We start from the raw sequence: 22,394 nt of genomic DNA on the forward strand, positions 1-22,394 counted from the left end.
TTCAGGAGGTCAAGGGTCATCATGACATGTGCAGAAGAGGAGACAGAAAGAGAAGGAGCTGACAGGGACTGAAAGCGTGTTTGGGTGTGATGTGTGCTTATTTGTCTGTTGTGGGAGGCACGAGGGAGATTCACCAGCAGCAAAAAGCCTACTAAGCACCAAGAACATAATTGGCACCGAGTTTAAGATAAGATATAACATAGAAGGGATGGTGGAGGCCCTGGACCTAGTAGCCAGGAACACTGGTGCCAGAGGGCTCCCAGTGGTCAAGGAGCGCGGCACTGCACCCCAAGGTGCCACACCCCATTGCCAACCACACATGAGAGCCAGGAGCACCATCTTGCTTCTGGCTTGGAGCACGTATCTACCTCGGGACCGTCCTCTCCCGTATCCGTCCAAGCAGCGGTTCGTCCGTCATTTCCCCCCGCCCCGGCCCCCCTCCCCCCCCCCCCCCCCCCCAATGAAGCATCGCCTGAGAAGTTCCTCGGCCAGGCGGCTTGGAGTCAGGAGGGGAAGGGGCCGAGGTGGGGAGGAGAAGTGCGGGGGGGGGGGCGAAGGGTTGGTTATAACAGAAATACTGATCATTTCAGACGACTGTTCGGTTTAAATGTTATTTATTTAATAAAATCTTGTTGCGCATTGGCTCAGATAACTGCACCGTTACACGCTGGTGATTCCTTAACATCAAAGGGCATAATTACACTTAACTTCAATCAACTTAAACTTTAACTGTCACCAAGGTGATGCCCTCCATTGATGTATGACCTGCACACCCAGCAGTGTGTCAGCCTTGTAAATAACACCAAAGTTCCTTCAAGCAAAACGCTCATTGATGAGCTCCTGACATAAGACTCTTGCAGCTACCATGCCACCACGGGCCCTTTCATGCGATTTACAGGGGGGGGCAGGTGCATGGCTTCAGCGTCAGCCTAATTGTCTGGGCCGATGTCAGCGTCTGCCTCCTTGTCCTCCTCTTCCTCTCTCTGGTGAGGTAGACTGTCAGACTCATCAGGCAATTCTTGTCCCCTCCTGATAGCCAAGTTGTGTAGCATGGAGCACAACACCACGAATTGAGCTACCTGCTCAGGGTGGTATTGGAGGTCGCCTCCTGAGTGGTCCAGGCATCTAAAGCGCTGCTTAAGCACTACAATGGTTTTCTCCATGATATTGCGAGTGGCTCTGTGGCTCTCGTATCGCCTCTCGGCTTCGGTGTGGATGTCACGCAGGGGGGTCATCAGCCAGGTGGCGAGGCCATATCCTTTGTAACCAAGCATCCAGCATTGACCTTGTGGCTGATTGGTAAACAAGTCAGATACAGTGCTCTCACGCAGGATGTGAGCATCATGGATGCTGCCCGGAAATTTAGCGTTCACTGCCAGTATAATTTGTTGGTGGTCGACAACGAATTGGACACTCGGGGAGTCGAATCCCTTGCGGTTCCTGAAAACCCTCTGCATCCTGAAAAGGTGCCCGCATCGCGATGTGCGTACAGTCTATTGCTCCCTGCTCTTTGGGGAAGTTTGCAATTCTGGAGAATCCTAGAGCCCTCTCACTCTGTGCCTCCCTGGTCATAGGGAAGCAGATCAAGTGTTTCCTGCATGCGTACAGGGCTTCAGTGACCTGTCTAATGCAGCAATGTGTGGCATGCTGAGACAGAACGCAAATGTCGCCAGCTGTGGCCTGAAAAGAACCCGACACGTAGAACGACAGTGCCGCGGTGACTTTGACCTCGACGGACAGTGCAGTACTGATGGTGCTGGCAGGCTGCAGATCTCCCCTTATGAGCTGGCATACCTCAGTAATAACCACTTTGTGGAAGCGCAGTCTCCAAAGGCAGGTGGTGTCGGGCAAGTCAAGGTAAGACCGCTTGCCCCTGTACTTGCGGGGCGGTGTAACGTCTGGTCCTCCTCATCAGTCTGGCACGTCTTACATTGGGCACATAATGCTGTGGAGCGTACCTTCGCCCATCTCGAGTCTGCAGCATGTAATTGGTCATCAAGAGAGGGTGAGAAAGGACAGGCCCCATTGCAGTAGCTCTCTGTTTTCCACCGATTGGTCACAAACAAGGAATGTCCCGACCAAGACACCTATTAAATTCCAATCGGTCACAGTATGGTCAAGATGTTTGTAGAGATGTTCACATCAACTCCAACGACCTCCAGAGTAAATCCGAACTCCCCCGAGGTTGAAGCAAAGCAGCCTTTTAAAGGATGTGACATGTGATTTGGAACATTAGTTCCGGTTAGTTCCACTTTTTCTGTGATATTGTGGCCGATATGTGTGCGGGGTGGTGAAAGTGACACTGGGCGATCTCATGGCCGCTAGTTTGGGCAAATATGATCTTTATGACAAAAAAGTGGGCGGGCAGTATTATTGAATCTCGGCGTTAATTCCGTGCGGAAACTAACGCTGGGCGATATTATGGCCGTTGGTTTCGCCCATTCTGATGATTCCGCCCAAAAAAAGTGGGCGCGCAGTATTATTTTTTTCCCGGCATTACGCACATGGGGAAAGTAAAGCTCGGCGATAAGTTTTCGAAAAATGCCTGTCAGTTTCCATTTTGTTGCGAAGTGGGCGATATCTGGGCGTTTTACCTCAATTCAGTGGTAAAATGGGTGTTAAGTGGACATTAAACATGCAAAAAACGTGGAAAATCTAGCCCTATATTTCCTTCTCTTTCTCTTTTCCTTTCCATACTGGACTGGCACAGATCAAATGCATACTCATAAATGAACTAACCAGGTACTAGATACTTTCCTCTGAATGACCTTTGACACTATGGCCGGAATTTTAAGGTGGAGGTGGATCAGGAGCGGAGGTGGGTGCTCGAAAGCGGTTGGGAAACCCAGGCGAATGAGTTTCCCGCAGACCCTGCCAAATTTAACCGAATGACCTGATTAACATTTCAAAGTTATGTTTCCCGCCTACAGCCAGCCAGATGAAGGGTAGGCCTTTGGCACTAGGCCGCTGAGAGGAGGTAGGGAGGTATCGGGAGGTGAATCGGGACCAGAGGAGGATCGGGGGGATTGAATCAGGGCTGGAGGAGGATCAGTGGGTGAATCGGGGCTGGAGGATGATTGTGGGGAGCCGGGGCGGGGTGGGTGAATCAGGGCTGCAGAAGGAACAGGTTTGGTCAGGGGGAACGGTGGTTGGGAGCTGGAGGATGATCGGGACCAAAGGGAGAAGGCTGGAGGAGCATTGGGGGGCTAGTGGTTGGGGGCCAGGAAGGCGACTGGAGTACTCGGGTGGGGGCAGGTGGTGAGGGAGGTCAGTGTGGGGGGGGAGACCGGAGGCCTCTACGGGTGGATTGGAGGCCTCGGAGTTGGGGTGGGGGGGAGACGTAGGGGGAGATCGAAGGCCTAGGGGGTGGGAGGCGTGGGGGGTGTTTCCGATCAGTCAGGGATGCTAGATCCAACAGGTAAGTGGAAAGCCACTTACTTCCTGGATCCAGCAGTCCTCACCTTCCTTTAGCTGGTGGGTTCACCGAGGCCTGAGAAACCCGACCAACCCGAGTTAAATTTGTAAAATTCACCATGAGGCATGCCAGCCTAATTTAAATGGGTGACCTGCCTCCTGGCAACAGGTTGTCTGCCCATTCCACCTCCGTTAAAACTGGAAGTGGACGGGTTAGAGTCAGGATTCAGTTTCTGAACTCTTTAAACTTCCACCGGGCCCCAACCTACCCGTTCTTTGGGATTAAAATTCCCCGCTATGATTGTACTAGCTGTGACAAAGGAGATTTAATGGGGCGGCAGCAATGTTAATGCACAAACATACAGAGGACTTTTCTTGTCTTGCACATGTACATAGATTTTATCTGCTCCTTTTCTGCTATTTTCCCCATGTCTTTCTTTTGTAGTCCATAGCCATTGCTGAGCTATGATCTCACAGACAATGGCCCCTTGGCATATGGCAATGTGGCCATTTTCCATGTGAAAACCTGGACATTGAGCATTAATGGCTATACAACATCCCTGGGGTAAAAAGATTGCTAATAATGACTAGACTCGCACATGAAAGTAGGCCCTTGGGTAATGAACTGGAGGACACTTGGGGGTAGATATTGGTATGTGTTGCACCTGTTTCTTGGGCCTAAACCATGGCGCAAAGCATACCACCTTGGCGTGGAACAGCCTGCAGGCATTGGTCCCGCTACTAAATTTGTGTGGGCGGACACGTAGAACAGGTGTTAGGCCCCTTAAATATGTAAATTAGGGCAAGAACTTGCATGGGATATATGGCACAGAAATAGGCCATTTGGCCCAACCAGTCCATACTGGTGTTTATGCTCCACTCGAGCCTCCTCCCGTCTTTCCTCATCTAAATCTATCTGCATAACCCTCAATTCCCTTCTCCCTCAATATGCTTGTCTAGCTTCCCCTTAAATGCATCGATACTATTCGCTTCAACCACTCCCTGTGGTAGCGAGTTCCACATTTTCACCACTCTTTCGGTAAAGAATATTCTTCTGAATTCCCTATTGGATTTCTTAGTGACTATATTATATTAATGACCTCTAGTTATGCTCTTCCGAACAAGTGGAAACATTTTCTCTGTATCCACTCTATCAAAACCGTTCATAATTTTAAAGACCACTATTAGGTCACCCCTCAGCCTTTTTTCAAGAGAAAAGAGACCCAGCATGTTCATCCTTTCCTGATATGTATACCTGCGCATTTCTGGTATCCTCTTTGTAAATTTCTGCACCCTCTCCGGTGCCTCTATATCCTTTTGATAATATGGCGACCAGAAGTGTACACAGTACTCTAAGTGTGGTCTAACCAAGGTTTGATACAGGTTTAGCATAACTTCTCTACTTTTCAATTCTATGGGCCCAAGTTTCCACACGATAAAAAACGGGTGCCCCTCCGAGCTGGGCACCCGTTTTTCGCACCTAAAACGGCGCCTAAAAAAAAAACGCGCAATTCTGGAGCGTTGTGCAGCTCCTTGTCTGTTTGGCGTGGCGCCCAGGGGGGCGGAGCCTACACTCGCGCCGATTTTGTAAGTGGGAGGGGGCGGGTACTATTTAAATTAGTTTTTTTCCTGCCGGCAACGCTGCGCGTGCGCACTGGAGCGTTCGCGCATGCTCAGTGTGAAAAAAACATTGGCACTCGGCCATTTTTGTAGTTCTTTGTAGCTGTTTAATTTTTGAAATTTTTTTTAATAAAAGCACATTGCCATCAGCACATCAGCACTTGCAGCCTTCTCACTGTCTCCTCCCCCCCCCCCCCCCTGCCCCCCCGCGGGAAAGAACGGGCGCCTCCTCCCCCCCCCCCCCCCCCCCCCCCCCGTGGGAAAGAAAGGGCGCCTCCTACCCCCCCTGCGGGAAAGAATGGGCGCCTCCTCCTCCCCCCGCGGGAAGAACGGGCGCCTCCTACCCCCCCCCCCCCCCCGGGGGAAGAACGGGCGTCTCCTCCCCCCACCCCCCGCGGGAAGAACGGGCGCCTCAGGCTGACTGCGGCATTCTCCGTGCCTGAAGCACTTTCACACAGGTAGGAAGATGGTTTATTTAATCTTTTCTTGGCTTATAAATGTTTACTCAGGTTGGATTTATTTGTATAATATTTGTATAAGTATAAATAAGGATTTATTGTAGAATTTAATGACTTCCCTCCCCTCCCCCCTCCCCACCTTGTTCTGGACGCCTAATTTGTAACCTGCGCCTGATTTTTTAATGTGTAGAACAGGTTTTTTCAGTTCTACAAAAATCTTCACTGGCTCCATTCTACTTTAGTTTGGAGTACGTTTTCACTGTGGAAACTTTGAAATCAGGCGTCAGTGGCCGGACACGCCCCCTTTTGAAGAAAAAATTCTGTTCCAAAGTAGAACTGTTCTATCTGACTAGAACTGCAGAAAATAAAATGTGGAGAATTGCGATTTCTAAAATAGTCCGTTCTCCACCAGTTGCTCCTAAAAATCAGGCGCAAATCATGTGGAAACTTGGGCCCATAACCTCTAGAAATAAACCCTAGTTGGTGATTATTCTTGAGCAGAAGGTAAGTTTTTTTTTAAATTATGCCTGTGGAGCCAGGAGGAGTAGGAGTGTTCCTCTGACTCCACAGAGGGCTCGACCCGTAGCCCGCTCCAGTTAACCCTCCCACGACTTGCCTAAGGGCCACTGCCAGCATGGCAAGCAGCCCGACATTAATCTCTTGGCTCGAGTGAGTGGCTTGTGGAGGAACGACCAGTGCCGGCAGCTGATGTGGCCTACTGCTGGGTGGCCAAAGTGCATGCCTAAAACAAGCGGTAAGGATCTTTGTTGTGCATATAACGGTCCTAATGATGTAGTTTGGATCCTGTTGCAATTTTAAGGGGCACATGGGTGAAATGTGTGACGTGCACACCTCACTTAATGCTTCCGATCAGGAAATAGCCAGAACATTTTTTAACGTGTTTTGATGAGGCAGGCGTGCTCCTCCTGGCTTCATATGAAAGCTGTGATCTGCTACGGACCCAGCTTCGCCCCCAACTTAGCATGGCCTTCCCCCTCCAAGGACCTACTTGCGAGTCACTGCTTGTGTCCCAGCAGGCTCAAATGTCTGAGGCTAAGGACTGGGATGCTGCAGTTTCTGAGATTGGAGCCTCCTGATCGCGGCTGCCTCTTCGCCACCGTTTCGAGAGAGGCAGGCCAGCCGACGCACTCCCGTCAATCGACCGCCAAAATGTCATGTTTGACCTCCAGATATTTGTCTGGTCTGTATAGCCGGTTTATCACGTGTATTCATGTAATTATCTTTTTGGTTTGATTAACTAATCATCAGTTAACACCATCCTGGGTCAAATAATTCTCATTGATTTGCACTGTACTAACAGTGTAGAATTGTTAATCTACTTCAGACATTGTTAGTTTGTCAAGTCTGTTTTCTTCCCTCCGGCGGCAAGAATCGAACCACATGACTTTAAGTTGTCTGTAAAGTGGGTTTACATTTATTCAAATTTATTTTTCCCTCTCAACTGCCTAAGTCTAAACATAGATACATAGAAAATAAGTGCAGGAGTAGGCCATTCCACCGTATTGCTACCAGTTTGCTGAGCCCAATCTATTTGTAGATTAAAGTTGCCCATGATAACTGCTGTACCTTTATTGTATCCCTAATTTCTTGTTTGATGCTGTCCCCAACCTCACTACTACTGTTTGATGGTCTGTACACAACTCCCAATAGCGTTTTCTGCGCTTTGGTATTCCGCAGCTCTACCCATACAGATTCCTCATCATCCAAGCTAGTGTCCTTCCTTACTATTGCGTTAATTTCCTCTTTAACCAGCAATGCTACCCCACCTCCTTTTCCTTTCTGTCTATCCTTCCTGAATGTTGAATACCTCTGGATGTGAGTTCCCAGCCTTGGTCACCCTCGAGCCATGTCTCCGTAATCCCAATTATATCATATTCCTTAATAGCTGCCTGCGCAGTTAATTTGTCCACCTTTACAAATACTCCTCACATTGAAGCACAGAGCTTTCAGGCTTGACTTTTTAACACACTTTGTCCCTTTAGAATTTTGCTATAATGTGGCCCTTTTTGATTTTTGCCTTGGGTTTCTCTGCCCTCCACTTTTACTTTTCTTCTTTCTATCTTTTGCTTCTGCCCCCATTTGACTTCCCTCTGTCTCCCTGCATAGGTTCCCATCCCCTGCCATATTAGTTTAACCCCTCCCCAATAGCACTAGCAAGCACTCCCTCTAGGACATCGGTTCTGGTCCTGCCCAAGTGCAGACCGTCCGGTTTGTACTGGTCCCATCTCCCCCATAACCGGTTCCAATGTCCCAGGAATTTGAATCCCTCCCTGCTGCACCACCCCTCAAGCCATATATTCATCTTAGCTATCCTGCTACTTCTACTCTGACTAGCACGTGGCACTGGTAGTAATCCTGAGCTGACTACCTTTGAGGTCCTGCTTTTTAATTTAACTCCTAGCTCCCTAAATTCAGCTTGTAGGACCTCATCCCATTTTTTACCTATATCGTTGGTACCTTTATGCACCACGACAACTGGCTGTTCATCCACCCCCTCCAGAATGTCCTGCAGCCGCTCCGAGACATCCTTGACCCTTGCACCAGAGAGGCAACATACCATCCTGGAGTCTCGGTTGCGGCCGCAGCAACGTCTATCTATTTCCCTTACAATTGAATCCCCTATCACTATAGCTCTCCCACTCTTTTTCCTGCCCTCCTGTGCAGCAGAGCCACCCATGGTGCCATGAACTTGGCTGCTGCTGCCCTCCCCTGATGAGTCATTCCCCCCAACAGCACCCAAGATGGTGTATCTGTTTTGGAGGGGGATGACCGCAGGGGACCTCTGCACTACATTCCTGCCACTGCTCTACCTGATGGCCACCCATTCCCTATCTGCCTGAGTAACCTTTACCTGCGGTGTGACCAACTCACTAAACATGCTCGTCACGATATCCTCAGCATCACGGATGCTCCAGAGTGAATCCATGCACAGCTCCAGTGCCGCAATGCGGTCTGTCAGAAGCTGCAGCTGGATACATTTTCCACACACATCGTAGTCAGGGACACTGGAAGTGTCCCTGATTTCCCACATAGCACAGGAGGAGCATGGCATGGCGCTGTGCTCAACTGGCATGACTTAACCCTTAAATTACTTAATTTACTTAATTAGGCAACCATGACAAAAGTTTCCTACTGATAAGAAAAAGATAAATAAAAAATAAAAAATACTCACCAATTAGCCAGCCAGTCGCTTACCCTCTTGGCTGTGAGGTCACACTTCAATTATTTTTTACTTCTTTGTTTACTTCCTGCCTCTGCTGCAGCTGCAGCTGGCTGCTCGCTCTCTGCCGCTACCCTTTTATTAAAGGTTATTTAATTTAGAAACAAAAACTGCAAATAATTGAACAGATAAGTGCCACAATGACATCACTAGAGCACACATTGATTGTAATTACAACTAAGAAATCTTCTGCAACTTTTAGATGGAGGAAGTAAGTGCAGGCAGACTATTTTTAATATAAAAATATTTCAGTTTTAATATATTTTCCCATTTTGTTTTTCCCTTTTCTGGAGAGAACCACTCTGCTAGCATCAATAGTAAGGTCAATTCGCAAGTATCTACACAGGAAGTCCTCAAACTCATCATCTGGGTTGGTGCTGAATGCTGATTAGGGGTGGTTAATTCAGCGGTAGACCATTTATATGGTAGTCTGACTGAGTATTGCAGAGGTTCACACAGCAGGTGACCATCACAATGGGCTTTTAGCAGATTGTTTGCAGCAGGCTATTCTTGACTGTCTAGGAATTTTGCCTAGAAAATAATCATTGCATTTGCTTGTTTCATTTCTTTTAAAGCAGTATTTATTTAAGTAGTAAATAATGTGTTAACAGAAATATATAATAGTGTCCTGATTTCTTCTTATGTTGGTTCTGCACTTAACTTTAGTAATAAAATAATGTTTATTTTTTTCAAATCCTCAGATGCAGCAGCTGTTCTATGAGAATTATGAGCACAACAAAAAGGGATACATTCAGGATTTGCGCAGCAGCAAGATTCATAATGCTATAACACTCCATCCGAACAAAAGACCTGCCTATCAGTATAAATTACATAACTACTTGTTAACCCGTAAAGTTTCGGAACTACGCCATCGGACCATTCAGTTGCATCGAGAATGCGTCTCTATGAGCAAGCTGAGCAACACTGAGGTACGGAAGGAGGATCAGCAGCTTGGAATGATGCCATCTTTTATGCGTTTCCAGCCTCATGACAGGAATGAGGTCCTTGAATGGGAATTTCTGACTGGCAAACACCTTTTTAGCATGGCGGAAACACAAATCCCTCGCCAGGGCATCAACAGTGTGCTCCGTGCAGCGCTGGATGACACTATAATGCAGGTTATGGAGATGATCAACTGGAACTCTAAGACCAGAGGACGTGTGATCGAATTTAAGGAAATTCAGTATGGCTATCGAAGAGTTAACCCCATGCATGGAGCAGAGTACATCATGGACCTTTTGCTACTTTATAAGAAACACAAAGGGAGAAAGGTGACTGTTCCCGTGAGACGCCATGCCTACATTCAACAATCTTTCAGTAAAGTGTCCATGAAGGAGGCTGAAGAGCTTGATGCCAGAGAGCTTGCAGAAAGCATAAACAGCGACTCTCAGTCTTTCTCATTTCTCTCAAACTCACTGAAGATCTTCTCACCATTCCAATTCACAGAGACCACCAAAGAGCTTAAGCAACACAGTGGCCAGAAAGTTCACATCCTAGTCCCTCTCACTGGAAGGTATGACACATTTGTTCGGTTCATGGAGAACTTTGAGAAGACTTGCCTTATCCAAAAACAGAATGTAAAACTATCCATATTGTTGTTCAATTCTGATTCAATCCCAGATAAAGGCAAGCACGTGGAGTTAATGACAGAGCTTAACCTTAAATATCCTAAAGCAGATATGATCATTCTCCCTATGAAAGGAGAATTCTCCAGGGGCCTAGCCCTAGAAGTGGGCTCTTCGTCACTTCATAATGACAGTTTGTTGCTCTTCTGCGATATCGACTTAATTTTTACTCCAGATTTTGTGCAACGATGTAGAGACAATACAATTCAGGGAGAACAGGTTTATTTTCCTGTAATCTTTAGTCAGTATGACCCAAAAATAGTTTATGGTGGTAACCCAATAAATGATAATAACTTTGTTTTCACAAAGAAGACCGGTTTCTGGAGGGATTATGGCTTTGGAATCGTTTGCATATACAAAAGCGATTTATTGCATGTTGGCGGGTTTGATACCTCCATTCAGGGTTGGGGACTAGAAGATGTGGACCTTTTTACTAAAGTGATCTCTACTGGCTTGAACGCCTTTAGAAGCCAGGAAATTGGGGTTGTCCATGTTTACCACCCTGTTCACTGTGATCCTAACATAGATCCTAAGCAATATAAGATGTGTTTAGGGTCCAAAGCAAGTACATTTGGATCGACAATGCAGTTGGCTGAACTCTGGCTTGAAAAACATCTAAATGGTGGATACAACAGAACTATATCCTGATGTTCAAGCTCTTTATCTCACTCTCTCAAAGGGTTTTACCTCAGATTTTTACATTGTTATGCTTATGGTTCCCCAGTCGCCTCTTCCAAAGAAGATTTTCAAAGCATTAAGAAAAGGTGAATAATGTTCATGAATATTTTAATGTCCTATGGAAAGTGCTTTGAAAGTGGGTTATTTTGATCTTTTTTGCCTAAAACTGGGGAGATTCAGAACACTTGAGAGTACTGTCAATCATATTTCTCCTGCAGGCTTTGTAAAAGTGCTTCACGTGTCAGAATCAGCTCAAAAGTCAAAACTGATACGATGGAAATAATGCCACAAAAGTGCTTTAAGCTTCAAGTGGGGAAGAACTATTCTAGACTTTTTAATTTATGTTCAGACTTTAAAATTGTTGACATTCACCATCTGCAGTATTTTTTAAAACTACGTGAACAAATGTATGATTGTATGTTTGCTTTTAAAAACTTTTATGTGGGAATATATTCTCACAAGATTACAGGTACTGGTGACCAAGCTCTAAATGTCTGAAATTGTATGTATTCTGTATACTGTGTACAGTGAGTTTAGATGACTCCTGGTTTCTTCAATGGAAACATGCTGCAAGTAGGCATGTATCTTCATTCCTGTAGCTTTGTGTCCTTAAATGCCCCTTCAGTTTGCCGCTTAGAACAAACCATCTGAGAACACTCCTATTTATAATAAAGTATCTGCATAACATTATTTCATGTTCTAAATATGGTTGAATTGTTTTTGTTTAGTTTGTGAAAGTCACTGGGCTCCAAAGTTTGAATTTATTTTGACTGTTACACTTCTGACATGCAATGATTTGCCTTATTGATCGTTAAAACACTGCATTTATGAAGCAGATAGCTGTTTAATAATTGCTGCATTGAACATAAGAACAGAAGAAATAGGAGCAGGAGTAGGCCATTTGGCCCCTCGAGCCTGCTCCACCATTTAATAAGACCATGGCTGATCGGATCATGGACTCAGCTCCACTTCCCTGCTCTGCCTTATCGCTCAAAAATCTGTCTATCTCCGCCTTAAATATATTCAATGACCCAGCCTCCACAGCTTTCTGGGGCAGAAAATTCCATAGATTTACAACCCTCTGAGAGAAGAAATTCCTACTCATCTCAGTTTTAAATGGGCGACCCCTTATTCTGAGACTTTGTCCCCTAGTTTTAGTTTCCCCTATGAATGCAAACATCCTCTGCATCCACCTTGTCGAGCCCCCTCATTATCTTGTATGTTTCAATAAGATCACCTCTCATTCTTCTGCACTCCAATGAGTATAGGCCCAACCTACTCAACCTATCTTCATAAGTCAACCCCCTCATCTCCAGAATCAACCTAGTGGACCTTCTCTGAACAGCCTCCAAGGCAAGTATATCCTTCCTTAAATACGGAAACCAAAACTGTACGCAGTACTCCAGGTGTAGCCTCACCAATACCCTGTACAGTTGTAGCAGTACTTCTCTGCTTTTATACTCTATCCCCCTTGCAATAAAGGCCAACATTCCATTTGCCTTCCTGATTACTTGCTGTACCTGCATACTTACTTTTTGTGTTTCATGCACAAGGACCCCCAGGTCCCACTGTACTGCAGCACTTTGCAATTTTTTTCCATTTAAATTATAATTTGCTTTTCTATTTTATTCTGCCAAGTTGGCTAACCTCACATTTTTGCACATTATACTCCATTGGCCACATTTTTGCCCACTCACTTAGCCTGTCTATATCCCTTTGTAGATTTTTTGTGTCCTCACAATTTGCTTTTCCACCCATCTTTGTATCATCAGTAAACTTAGCTACATTACACTTGGTCCCTTCATCCAAGTCATTAATATAGATTGTAAATAGTTGAGGCTCCAGCACCAATCCCTGCGGCACCACTAATTACTGTTTGCCAATCGGAAAATGACCCATTTATCCAAACTCTCTGTTTTTTGTTAGTTGACCAATCCTCTATCCATGCTAATATATTACCCCCAACTCCATGAAATTTTATCTTGTGCAAAAATCCTTTGTTGCTCGAGCCCTCTCTAGAATAGGAGGATTTACTGCTGGATGTGCATTGGAAATCATTTTAAACTCATTGGCGTTATGCACCGAGAACCCACCCAAATTTTCCTCAGTGCACCTTCATTGTAGTTATGGTGGGCTCCAGGCACTTTTAGTGCCATCTGTAGATAGCCTGCCTCTGGGGGAGGAAAATCCAGTACTGCTGTAACAGCTGAAAGGGTCAAGGTAGCCATTTTGTGTCTGTAACAAGGGGGCTTAGTGCAATCTCGAAGACTGGTGCTTCAGGGCTCTGAGACCACAAAATTCTTCTGTTGAGCTGCTTTGGTCTAATTCAACAAAGGAAAAGCCAGTTTTTAGCCTCCGAGGGAAGCAGAATCATGAGAGGCATGATACTGAATCGTGGAAGGAGATGGCTTGGGCAGTTATTGCCATCCCACTTCTGTTAAGGAATGCCTTTTGAAATCTGGGTTGCATTCTGTATGAAGTCATGCAACATGCCCTTATTTGCTCTACTTACTTCTTAGGAAATATCCCACAACTAAAAACAAGAAATTGCTACCTCCATTGCCCCAAAGTTCTTGCTGAAAATGATCAGTTAGCCACCTCAGAACTTCCTGACAGGATACAAGTAGGAGGCTAGAATTGAAAGGGCACATAAGAGTAAGAACCAAGGGAAGCCATTATGGCTTTAATCAGTGGGCAAGTTGTCACTGATGGAATGTGTGTGGTATATTCTGGGTCACGGTGGGGGAATGCCTGCACTGTAAACGGAAGAGAGCCTTGTAAGTTGTGAAGGAGAGCTCGATGAGTTGAGTTTGTTTCCAAAAGAGGACCATCATGTGTTAGAAATAGCCAAGTTTAAGGCTATCTCTGGTCACTTTAATAATCAGGATCGACTGTAAACCAATCTGGTGGGTATACTGTGTTTAATCAGAGTTTAAGACGGAATATAACAATAACACATTAGTTATACTGCAAAAACATACGACCGTAACAGATAGTTGATACCAGTCCCCAATGGACAAACGGCTGACGCACATGAGCAGTTCTTTGGCTTGCAGTCTCTTTCTATTTGTCAAGAGTTTCCTTCGGTAAAGCATGGGATAACCCTTGGAGAGTATTCGACCAGCCCAACTTCTGTTTCACTCTCCCCTCATACCGTTTGTGAGAACAACCGTCAGAAGGCTACATTTATTCTCTTTTTAGGGGTGGGCCTGACATGGGATATTGGCAAGACCTTTTGACCTATAGAGGTTCTCCTAAAAACTTAAAATCCAAAAAGGCTTCTCGTTCTTTGTCTCAATTATTGTGTCCAGAACCCGCTCTAAAGATGTCTTATGATCTTGGCCACATGACTTTCTTGTTTATACTTCCCAGAGTTTGTTTTTTGAAATTCGTTTCATCTCTCTCGTCCCTAATCTCTCCTTTGATCCCATGAGGCCAAACCAGAAAACTGCTCCTTCAGAGTCGTTATCTCCTTTATGACATATCAAATGTTTACGTTAACTTTCAACTTCCATCCATTCTAAGTCTTTCTGTAACAAATTGTCTTAAAGATACATAAACAAAGCTGAAGTCTGAACTTGAAAACAACGAAGATAATCGCTTAGCAACAGGGAGATTGTATATAGTACAAAGAACTATACCCACCATAGGAAACCAAGACATTAGCATTTCAAAGCATTTCTCTTATTTGAAGAGACTTTCCATCTGCAATTTGAACTTCAGAGTTTAAACAGCATTTTTTCACGTCACAGTATTTTTTAATCGCATAACCATATACATTTTTAGACACCCCTGATTTCTGACAAATGGCAGGATTCATTTGGCAGTGGCCTTGGATGTTAGTTAACTGACGATCTTCCTTTTGAGCTGTACCCACTGCTGTCAGGCAGCTGACACAACTTAGTTATTGCTTCACGAGGGAAGTGCTGCCTTCTCAAGCAGGTAGCCCAGTTGCAGATGGGCCGGTATGGGTACCATCCCTGCATTAGCTTCCTGATCCTCCCCTTCTTCCTCCTCCTAGAATCATAGAATTTACAGCACGGAAGGAGGTCATTTCGGCCCATTGTGTCCGTGCCAGCCAACAAGAGGCTATCCAACCTAATCCCACTTTCCAGCTCTAGGTCCGTAAAAATGCAGGTTACAGAACTTCAAGTGCACATTCAAGTACCTTTTTAAATGTGGTGAGGGTTTCTGCCTCAACCACCCTTTCAGGCAGTGAGTTCCAGACACCCACAACCCTCTGGGTGAAGAAATTTCCCCTCGAATTACCTCTAAACCTTCTACCAATTACTTTAAATGTATGCCCCCTGGTTGTTGACCCCTCTGCTAAGGGAAATAGGCCCTTTCTATGCATTCTATCTAGGCCCCTCATAATTTTATACACCTCAATGAGGTCTGCCCTCAGCCTCCTCTGTTCCAAGGAAAACAAACCCAGCCTATCCAATCTGTCCTCATAGCTAAGATTCTCCACTCCCGGCAGCATCCTTGTAAATCTCCTCTGTACCCTCTCCAGTACAATTACATCGTTTCTGTAATGTGACCAGAACTGCACACAGTACTCTAGCTGTGGCCTACTAGTGTTTTATAAGTTCAAGCATAACCCCCCCCAGCTCTTGTATTCTCTGCCTCGGCTAATATAGGCAAGCATTCCGTATGCCTTCTTAACACCTTAGTAGATGAATAATAGGGTCATATTGGCTCCTGAGATCCTGTCCTGCCAATTTTTTTTAAAATCTTACAAAAATGTTATTTAATACTTAAAAACAAAAACTCAAAATGCCATACATCCCTTCAGAATGCTCTAGGTCCCTCCTGGCCTTCAACAATGGGGCTTACTGCAACCAAGCCTACAACATCTGTTCCCCTTAGGTATTCTCTACCACTGCCGCCACTGAGTTGCAGAAGATGGTTCAGCAGTAAAAGATGTCCATCCCTGCTGTGGAGGGGGGCAGATCTGACATTGGATTTTGAGGGGGAGATCTGTCATTGGACTCCAGGCTCCCAATTTTATCCTGTTGCCTGCTGTGTTGATATGGCCGAAAACAGGAAGGCCAACTGAGATAACATCAAGCTCCAATCGTCCAATGGCTTATCTTTCTCTTTTAGTTATTTGTTGACATGCTGTGCTTTTATTTCTACCAGTTAACTTGAGTTTCTCAGTCATTTTTGCAAAATCCTTAAAAGGAGAAATCTCTCCTTTAGTCAACTCTTCCATGTGATTTGCTCATCATAGTGATATCCCACTAGCCATTTTGTGAATATTTATCACTGAATTAACTGTAGCTAACTAACGACTGGACCTTTCTTTTTCATTTATTGTTTTGTAATATATTTGGATGAAAGATACAGAATGTTGTGCTTTTAGATTTCAGCAGCGTTTTCTACAGTCTGCACATTGTTTAAAACTATTTTCCAAGCTTAAGGTATTGTATTTTTATGATTGTTGCTGATACAGCTTTCTCTCCATTTCATTTTTAGAGATGACTGTTATATTTAAACTGAAAGAAGAACAAAAGAAAACTGCACATTTTTGGTCTTTCTACGTAACATGAGAGCTAAAAACAGTCAGGACTGCTAAACTTAATGATGCAGTTTTTTTTAAACTAAACTTTCTGTACAACAATTACAGTACATAGAGTAAGATCTCATGGTGGACTTGTTCACAAAAGATAATTTTGGTCCAGCTTTGGTAGTGCTAATACTGCCATAGATGTACACCATTGGTTTATTTACTAGTGGTTCTTGAAAAACTTTGAAAAGTCTGAAAATAGTTGTCAGTTATTTGTCTGGAAAGAGGCTTTAAATATTAAGCAGTTAAAATTGTCAATTCCCAGAGACACACTTGGTAAATGCATTGCTCAATATGGATCCCATTCCTTACAGACTAAGAATGTCTTCGGTTTGATCCCCTAGTTTGTGCAAAGTTAGCTGATATGAATGAAGATAGTAATAGGCTTCTACAACTGCCCTCAGTGTACCTCTCAAAAAGTTTTCACTAAATGAACAACTTCAATGCTAAAGATGTATTAATTGTCTTTCTGTGTGATTACCTTGTAAGACTAGTCCTACTTAAAAAGGTAACAATAGAAAATGCTGGAAATCTCAGCAGGTCAAGCAGTATCTGCGGAGAGAAACAGAGTTAACGTTTCGGGTCTGTGACCCTTCGTCAGAATTGGAAAAGTGACCCATGAACAAGGCATAATCACGGAGCAGCGATCAAACCACATCCGATATTAAACAATAATTGGGGGAGGGGGGCGGGTGGGGAAGTTGGACGTCAATGCGGTATTTGTCATCTTTTTCCTTCCATGGACTCCAACTTTTTCATTTCCTGTGTGAAAAGTCAGAGATCAAAGTTATCCTTATGGAAAAATGCTACAACTTTTAATTTATTAGTTTCACTTTTGCCGACTATGTACAGATGCACTTAGTGTGGTTAAATGACCATTAATGATATTTTATGATGTTTTTTCCCCATATTTAACAATAGCACATCCATGCATTGTATTAAAGATATTTTGGGTTTATTATTTTTTTTTACAGTACAACAAAAATGTAAAAACAACCTTTGTGGTATTATATTTACGTATGAATATAACACACCCTATTGGGAAGAAAATAATGTTTACTACTACAGTACAAGAAAACAATTGGTAATGAAGGTTGGTCTGGAGGCCAAAGAACCAAGTGGTCATGATTTAAAGTATATTTTTAATAGTACTTCACTGTCTTTTACCTAAAAGCTTGCAGGTTGTGTTCTTTGACAGACATAGCAAACATTAATTGAAATCGACATGATTAGACACATCAAGTACTTTGTGGAAAAGGTTATTATTTAAAGCAGGTGGCTGAGGCAGCCACTTTTATCATTTGACAGTCTGCTCACAGCTGTCGGATCAAAATGTCTTATTTAGTAATGAGATGACTTTGAACATCATTACTGTGCTGCAGGTATTATCTGGTTCTGTTAATGATTATAATTCACCATGAGTACGTAGCTGATGAGTGATTTTCTTTGAAGCCTTCATCCATGTCTATGTTTCTCTGAGTTCAGGGGCTATTCGAAGGTAGAACATTGAGGTGTGTATTTTCATGAATTTTAACTATTTCCTATGACCATATTGAAACAGCTAATGCCTAGACTTCCACATGAAGAAGTGATTAGTAACACACCAGACAGCCACTGGTACCTTAGGATGGACCCCCTGGGAATCACTGCTGATAAATCTAAAAGTCGCAACAACACGGCACCATTCCGGCTATCATTGCTCCAATCATCAAATTGAGAATCAAGAATTGTTTTAGTGAAACAAATTTGATCATGTTCTATTCATTTTAAAGATCAATAAGTTCTGGGATTGAAGATTAATTCCCCAGGAGTCTCAGAAGAATTTTTCTCTGTAATTATTCGAAGGAAAAAAATTAATTAATACTGTATAAGAAGAACCTTATAGGCAAATGAAAATATTAAATTATAACGTATAATATTTCAAATTGGCACTTCAACAAAACATAGGTCATTATAATCTGTTTTGAAAACAGCCGCCTTAGAAATGATATCCAATCTTTATTATCTATGCATCTGATGCCAAATGGAATTTTCTTCCATATTTAATTATCTGTACTAGTAAGGACTGGGGTAGAATCCCAAAACGTGTTCATGCAAATTTGTTCCTTCCCTTTGTACATCCCTTGAACATGGTCTCCAATATCAATGAATGAAATATATTTAAAACTTTGTATTGAGTCTACATCAAAGACATCTGGTCAGATGATTGGCTTTGAAAGGTCCTGGGGTCTCTTTGGCAGAACTGGGGGTTTGATTAAAGGGGGGGACTGTGAAGGGTGGATCTCACAGCACTGGGGAAAGGGCTGGCTTGCTGGTACAAACCTATCTCTGCATTAAACCAGATCCATCCTTGGGATAAAACGCTGCTGCCAGAAATTTGCATCCACTTTAACTGGTACAGTGACGGAATAAAACAATAGCGATAGCGATCGACCCTGCAGCTGCGGTCGCTTTCAGTGAGCTAACACCATTCTTCTTGTGGGAGGCTCTGGAGTAGAGACTGTCACTGAGGGATGTGCTCCAAAGACTCTGGTTGCCTGACTGTCAAATTTCCCCAACAGCCTTATGTTGCCAACAGTTAGAGCAATCTTGGTTGGAACAACAATTTCTCGCTGTGGCTTTTGATCAACCAGCAGTGACTCCTGGGGAATTAATCTTCAATCCCAGAACTTACTGATCTTTAAAATGAATAGGACATGATCAAATTTGTTTCACGAAAACGATTCTTGATTCTCAATTTGATGATTGGAGCAATGATGGCCAGAATGGCGCTGTGTTGTTGCAACTTTTAGATTTATCAGCAGTGATTCCCAGGGGGTACCAGTGGCTGTCTGGTGTGTTACTAATCACTTCTTCATGTGGAAGTCTAGGCATTAGCTGTTTCAATATGGCCAGAGGAAATAATTAAAATTCATGAAAATACACACCTCAATGTTCTACCCTTCGAATAGCCCCTGAACTCATAGAAATATAGACATAGAAAATAGGTGCAGGAGTAGGCCATTCGGCCCTTCGAGCCTGCACCGCCATTCAATGAGTTAATGGCTGAACATGCAATTTCAGTACCCCATTCCTGCTTTCTCGCCATACCCCTTGATCCCTCTAGTAGTAAGGACTACATCTAACTCCTTTTTGAATATATTTAGTGAATTGGTCTCAACAAATTTCTGTGGTAGAGAATTCCACAGGTTCATCACTCTCTGGGTGAAGAAGTTTCTCCTCATCTCGGTCCTAAATGGCTTACCCCTTATCCTTAGACTGTGACCCCTGGTTCTGGACTTCCCCAACATTCGGAGCATTCTTCCTGCATCTAACCTGTCTAAACTCGTCAGAATTTTAAAGGATTCTATGAGATCCCCTCTCATTCTTCTGAACTCCAGTGAATACAAGCCCAGTTGATCCAGTCTTTCTTGATATGTCAGTCCCACCATCCCGGGAATCAGTCTGGTGAACCTTCGCTGCACTCCCTCAATAGCAAGAATGTCCTTCCTCAAGTTAGGAGACCAAAACTGTACACAATACTCCAGGTGAGCCCTGTACAACTGTAGCAACACCTCCCTACCCCTGTACTCAAATCCCCTCGCTATGAAGGCCAACATGCCATTTGCTTTCTTAACCGCCTGCTGTACCTGCATGCCAACCTTCAATGACTGATGTACCATGACACCCAGGTCTCGTTGCACCTCCCCTTTTCCTAATCTGTCACCATTCAGATAATAGTTTGTCTCTCAGTTTTTACCACCAAAGTGGATAACCTCACATTTATCCTCATTATACTTCATCTGCCATGCATTTGCCCACTCACCTAACCTATCCAAGTCACTCTGCAGCCTCATAGAATCCTCCTCGCAGCTCACACTGCCACCCAACTTAGTGTCATCCGCAAATTTGGAGATACTACATTTAATCCCCTCGTCTAAATCATTAATGTTCAATATAAACAGCTGGGGCCCCAGCACAGAACCTTGCGGTACCCCACTAGTCACTGCCTGCCATTCTGAAAAGTCCCCATTTACTCCTACTCTTTGCTTCCTGTCTGACAACCAGTTCTCAATCCATGTCAGCACACTAACCCCAATCCCATGTGCTTTAACTTTGCACAGTAATCTCTTGTGTGGGACCTTGTCAAAAGCCTGCTGAAAGTCCAAATATAGTTCAACTGATTCTCCCTTGTCCACTCTACTGGAAACATCCTCAAAAAATTCCAGAAGATTTGTCAAGCATGATTTCCCTTTCACAAATCCATGCTGACTTGGACCTATCATGTCACCTCTTTCCAAATGCGCTGCTATGACATCCTTAATAATTGATTCCATCATTTTACCCACTACTGATGTCAGGCTGACCGGTCTATAATTCCGTGTTTTCTCTCTCCCTCCTTTTTTAAAAAGTGGGGTTACATTGGCTACCCTCCACTCGATAGGAACTGATCCAGAGTCTACGGAATGTTGGAAAATGACTGTCAATGCATCCGCTATTTCCAAGGCCACCTCCTTCAGTACTCTGGGATGCAGTCCATCAGGCTCTGGGGATTTATCGGCCTTCAATCCCATCAATTTCCCCAACACAATTTCTCGACGAATAAGGATTTCCCTCAATTCCTCCTTCTTACTAACCTTAATGTTCCCTGCAAGCTTCCTCTCGTACTCTATTTTCCCTTCCCTAATCAAACCCTTTGTCCTCCTCTGCTGAGTTCTAAATTTCTCCCAGTCCCCAGGTTCACTGCTATTTCTGGCCAATTTGTATGCCACTTCCTTGGCTTTAATACTATCCCTGATTTCCCTTGATAGCCACAGTTGAGCCACCTTCCCTTTTTTATTTTTATGCCAGACAGGGATGTACAATTGTTGTAGTTCATCCATGCGGTCTCTAAATGTCTGCCATTGCCCATCCACAGTCAACCCCTTAAGTATCATTCGCCAATCTATCCTAGCCAATTCACGCCTCATACCTTCAAAGTTACCCTTCTTTAAGTTCTGGACCATGGTCTCTTAATTAACTGTTTCATTCTCCATCCTAATGTAGAATTTCACCATATTATGGTCACTCTTCCCTAAGGGGCTTCGCACAATGAGATTGCTAATTAATCCTCTCTCATTACACAACACCCAGTCTAAGATGGCCTCCCCCCTAGTTGGTTCCTCGACATATTGGTCTAGAAAACCATCCCTTATGCACTCCAGGAAATCCTCCTCCACCGTATTGCTTCCAGTTTGGTTAGCCCAATCTATATGCATATTAAAGTCACCCATGATAACTGCTGCACCTTTATTGCATGCACCCCTAATTTCCTCTTTGATGCCCTCCACAACATCACTACTACTGTTTGGAGGTCTGTACACAACTCCCACTAACGTTTTTTGCCCTTTGGTGTTCTGCAGCTCTACCCACATCATCCAAGCTAATGTCCTTCCTAACTATTGCATTAATCTCCTCTTTAACCAGCAATGCTACCCCACCTCCTTTTCCTTTTATTCTTTCCTTCCTGAATGTTGAATACCCATGGATGTTGAGTTCCCAGCCCTGATCATCCTGGAGCCACGTCTCTGTAATCCCAATCACATCATATCCATTAACATCTATTTGCACAGTTAATTCATCCACCTTATTACGGATACTCCTTGCATTAAGACACAAAGCCTTCAGGCTTGTTTTTTTAACACCCTTTGTCCTTTTAGAATTATGATGTAGTGTGGCCCTTTTTGTTTCTTGCCTTTGTTTACTCGGCCATCCACTATTGCTTTTTACCTTTCTACAAACTGTTTCTGACTCCATGTTACTTCGCCCTA

General features: G+C 44.0%; 1 protein-coding gene across 1 annotated transcript in view; it reads left to right on the forward strand.

The window, feature by feature from the left end:
• The window catches only part of chsy3 (chondroitin sulfate synthase 3), a 288,145-nt gene extending 276,419 nt beyond the window's left edge, over positions 1-11,726 (forward strand). The window contains exon 2 of the mRNA XM_070881650.1: positions 9,435-11,726. Within this exon, the coding sequence (XP_070737751.1) occupies positions 9,435-11,006 (1,572 nt within the window). The 3' untranslated portion in view covers positions 11,007-11,726. The remainder of the gene's footprint in view (positions 1-9,434) is intronic.
• Positions 11,727-22,394: the final 10,668 nt, after the last annotated feature.

This window comes from Pristiophorus japonicus, chromosome 1, assembly GCF_044704955.1.
Source record: "Pristiophorus japonicus isolate sPriJap1 chromosome 1, sPriJap1.hap1, whole genome shotgun sequence".
In the NCBI taxonomy this organism is placed as follows: domain Eukaryota; kingdom Metazoa; phylum Chordata; class Chondrichthyes; family Pristiophoridae; genus Pristiophorus; species Pristiophorus japonicus.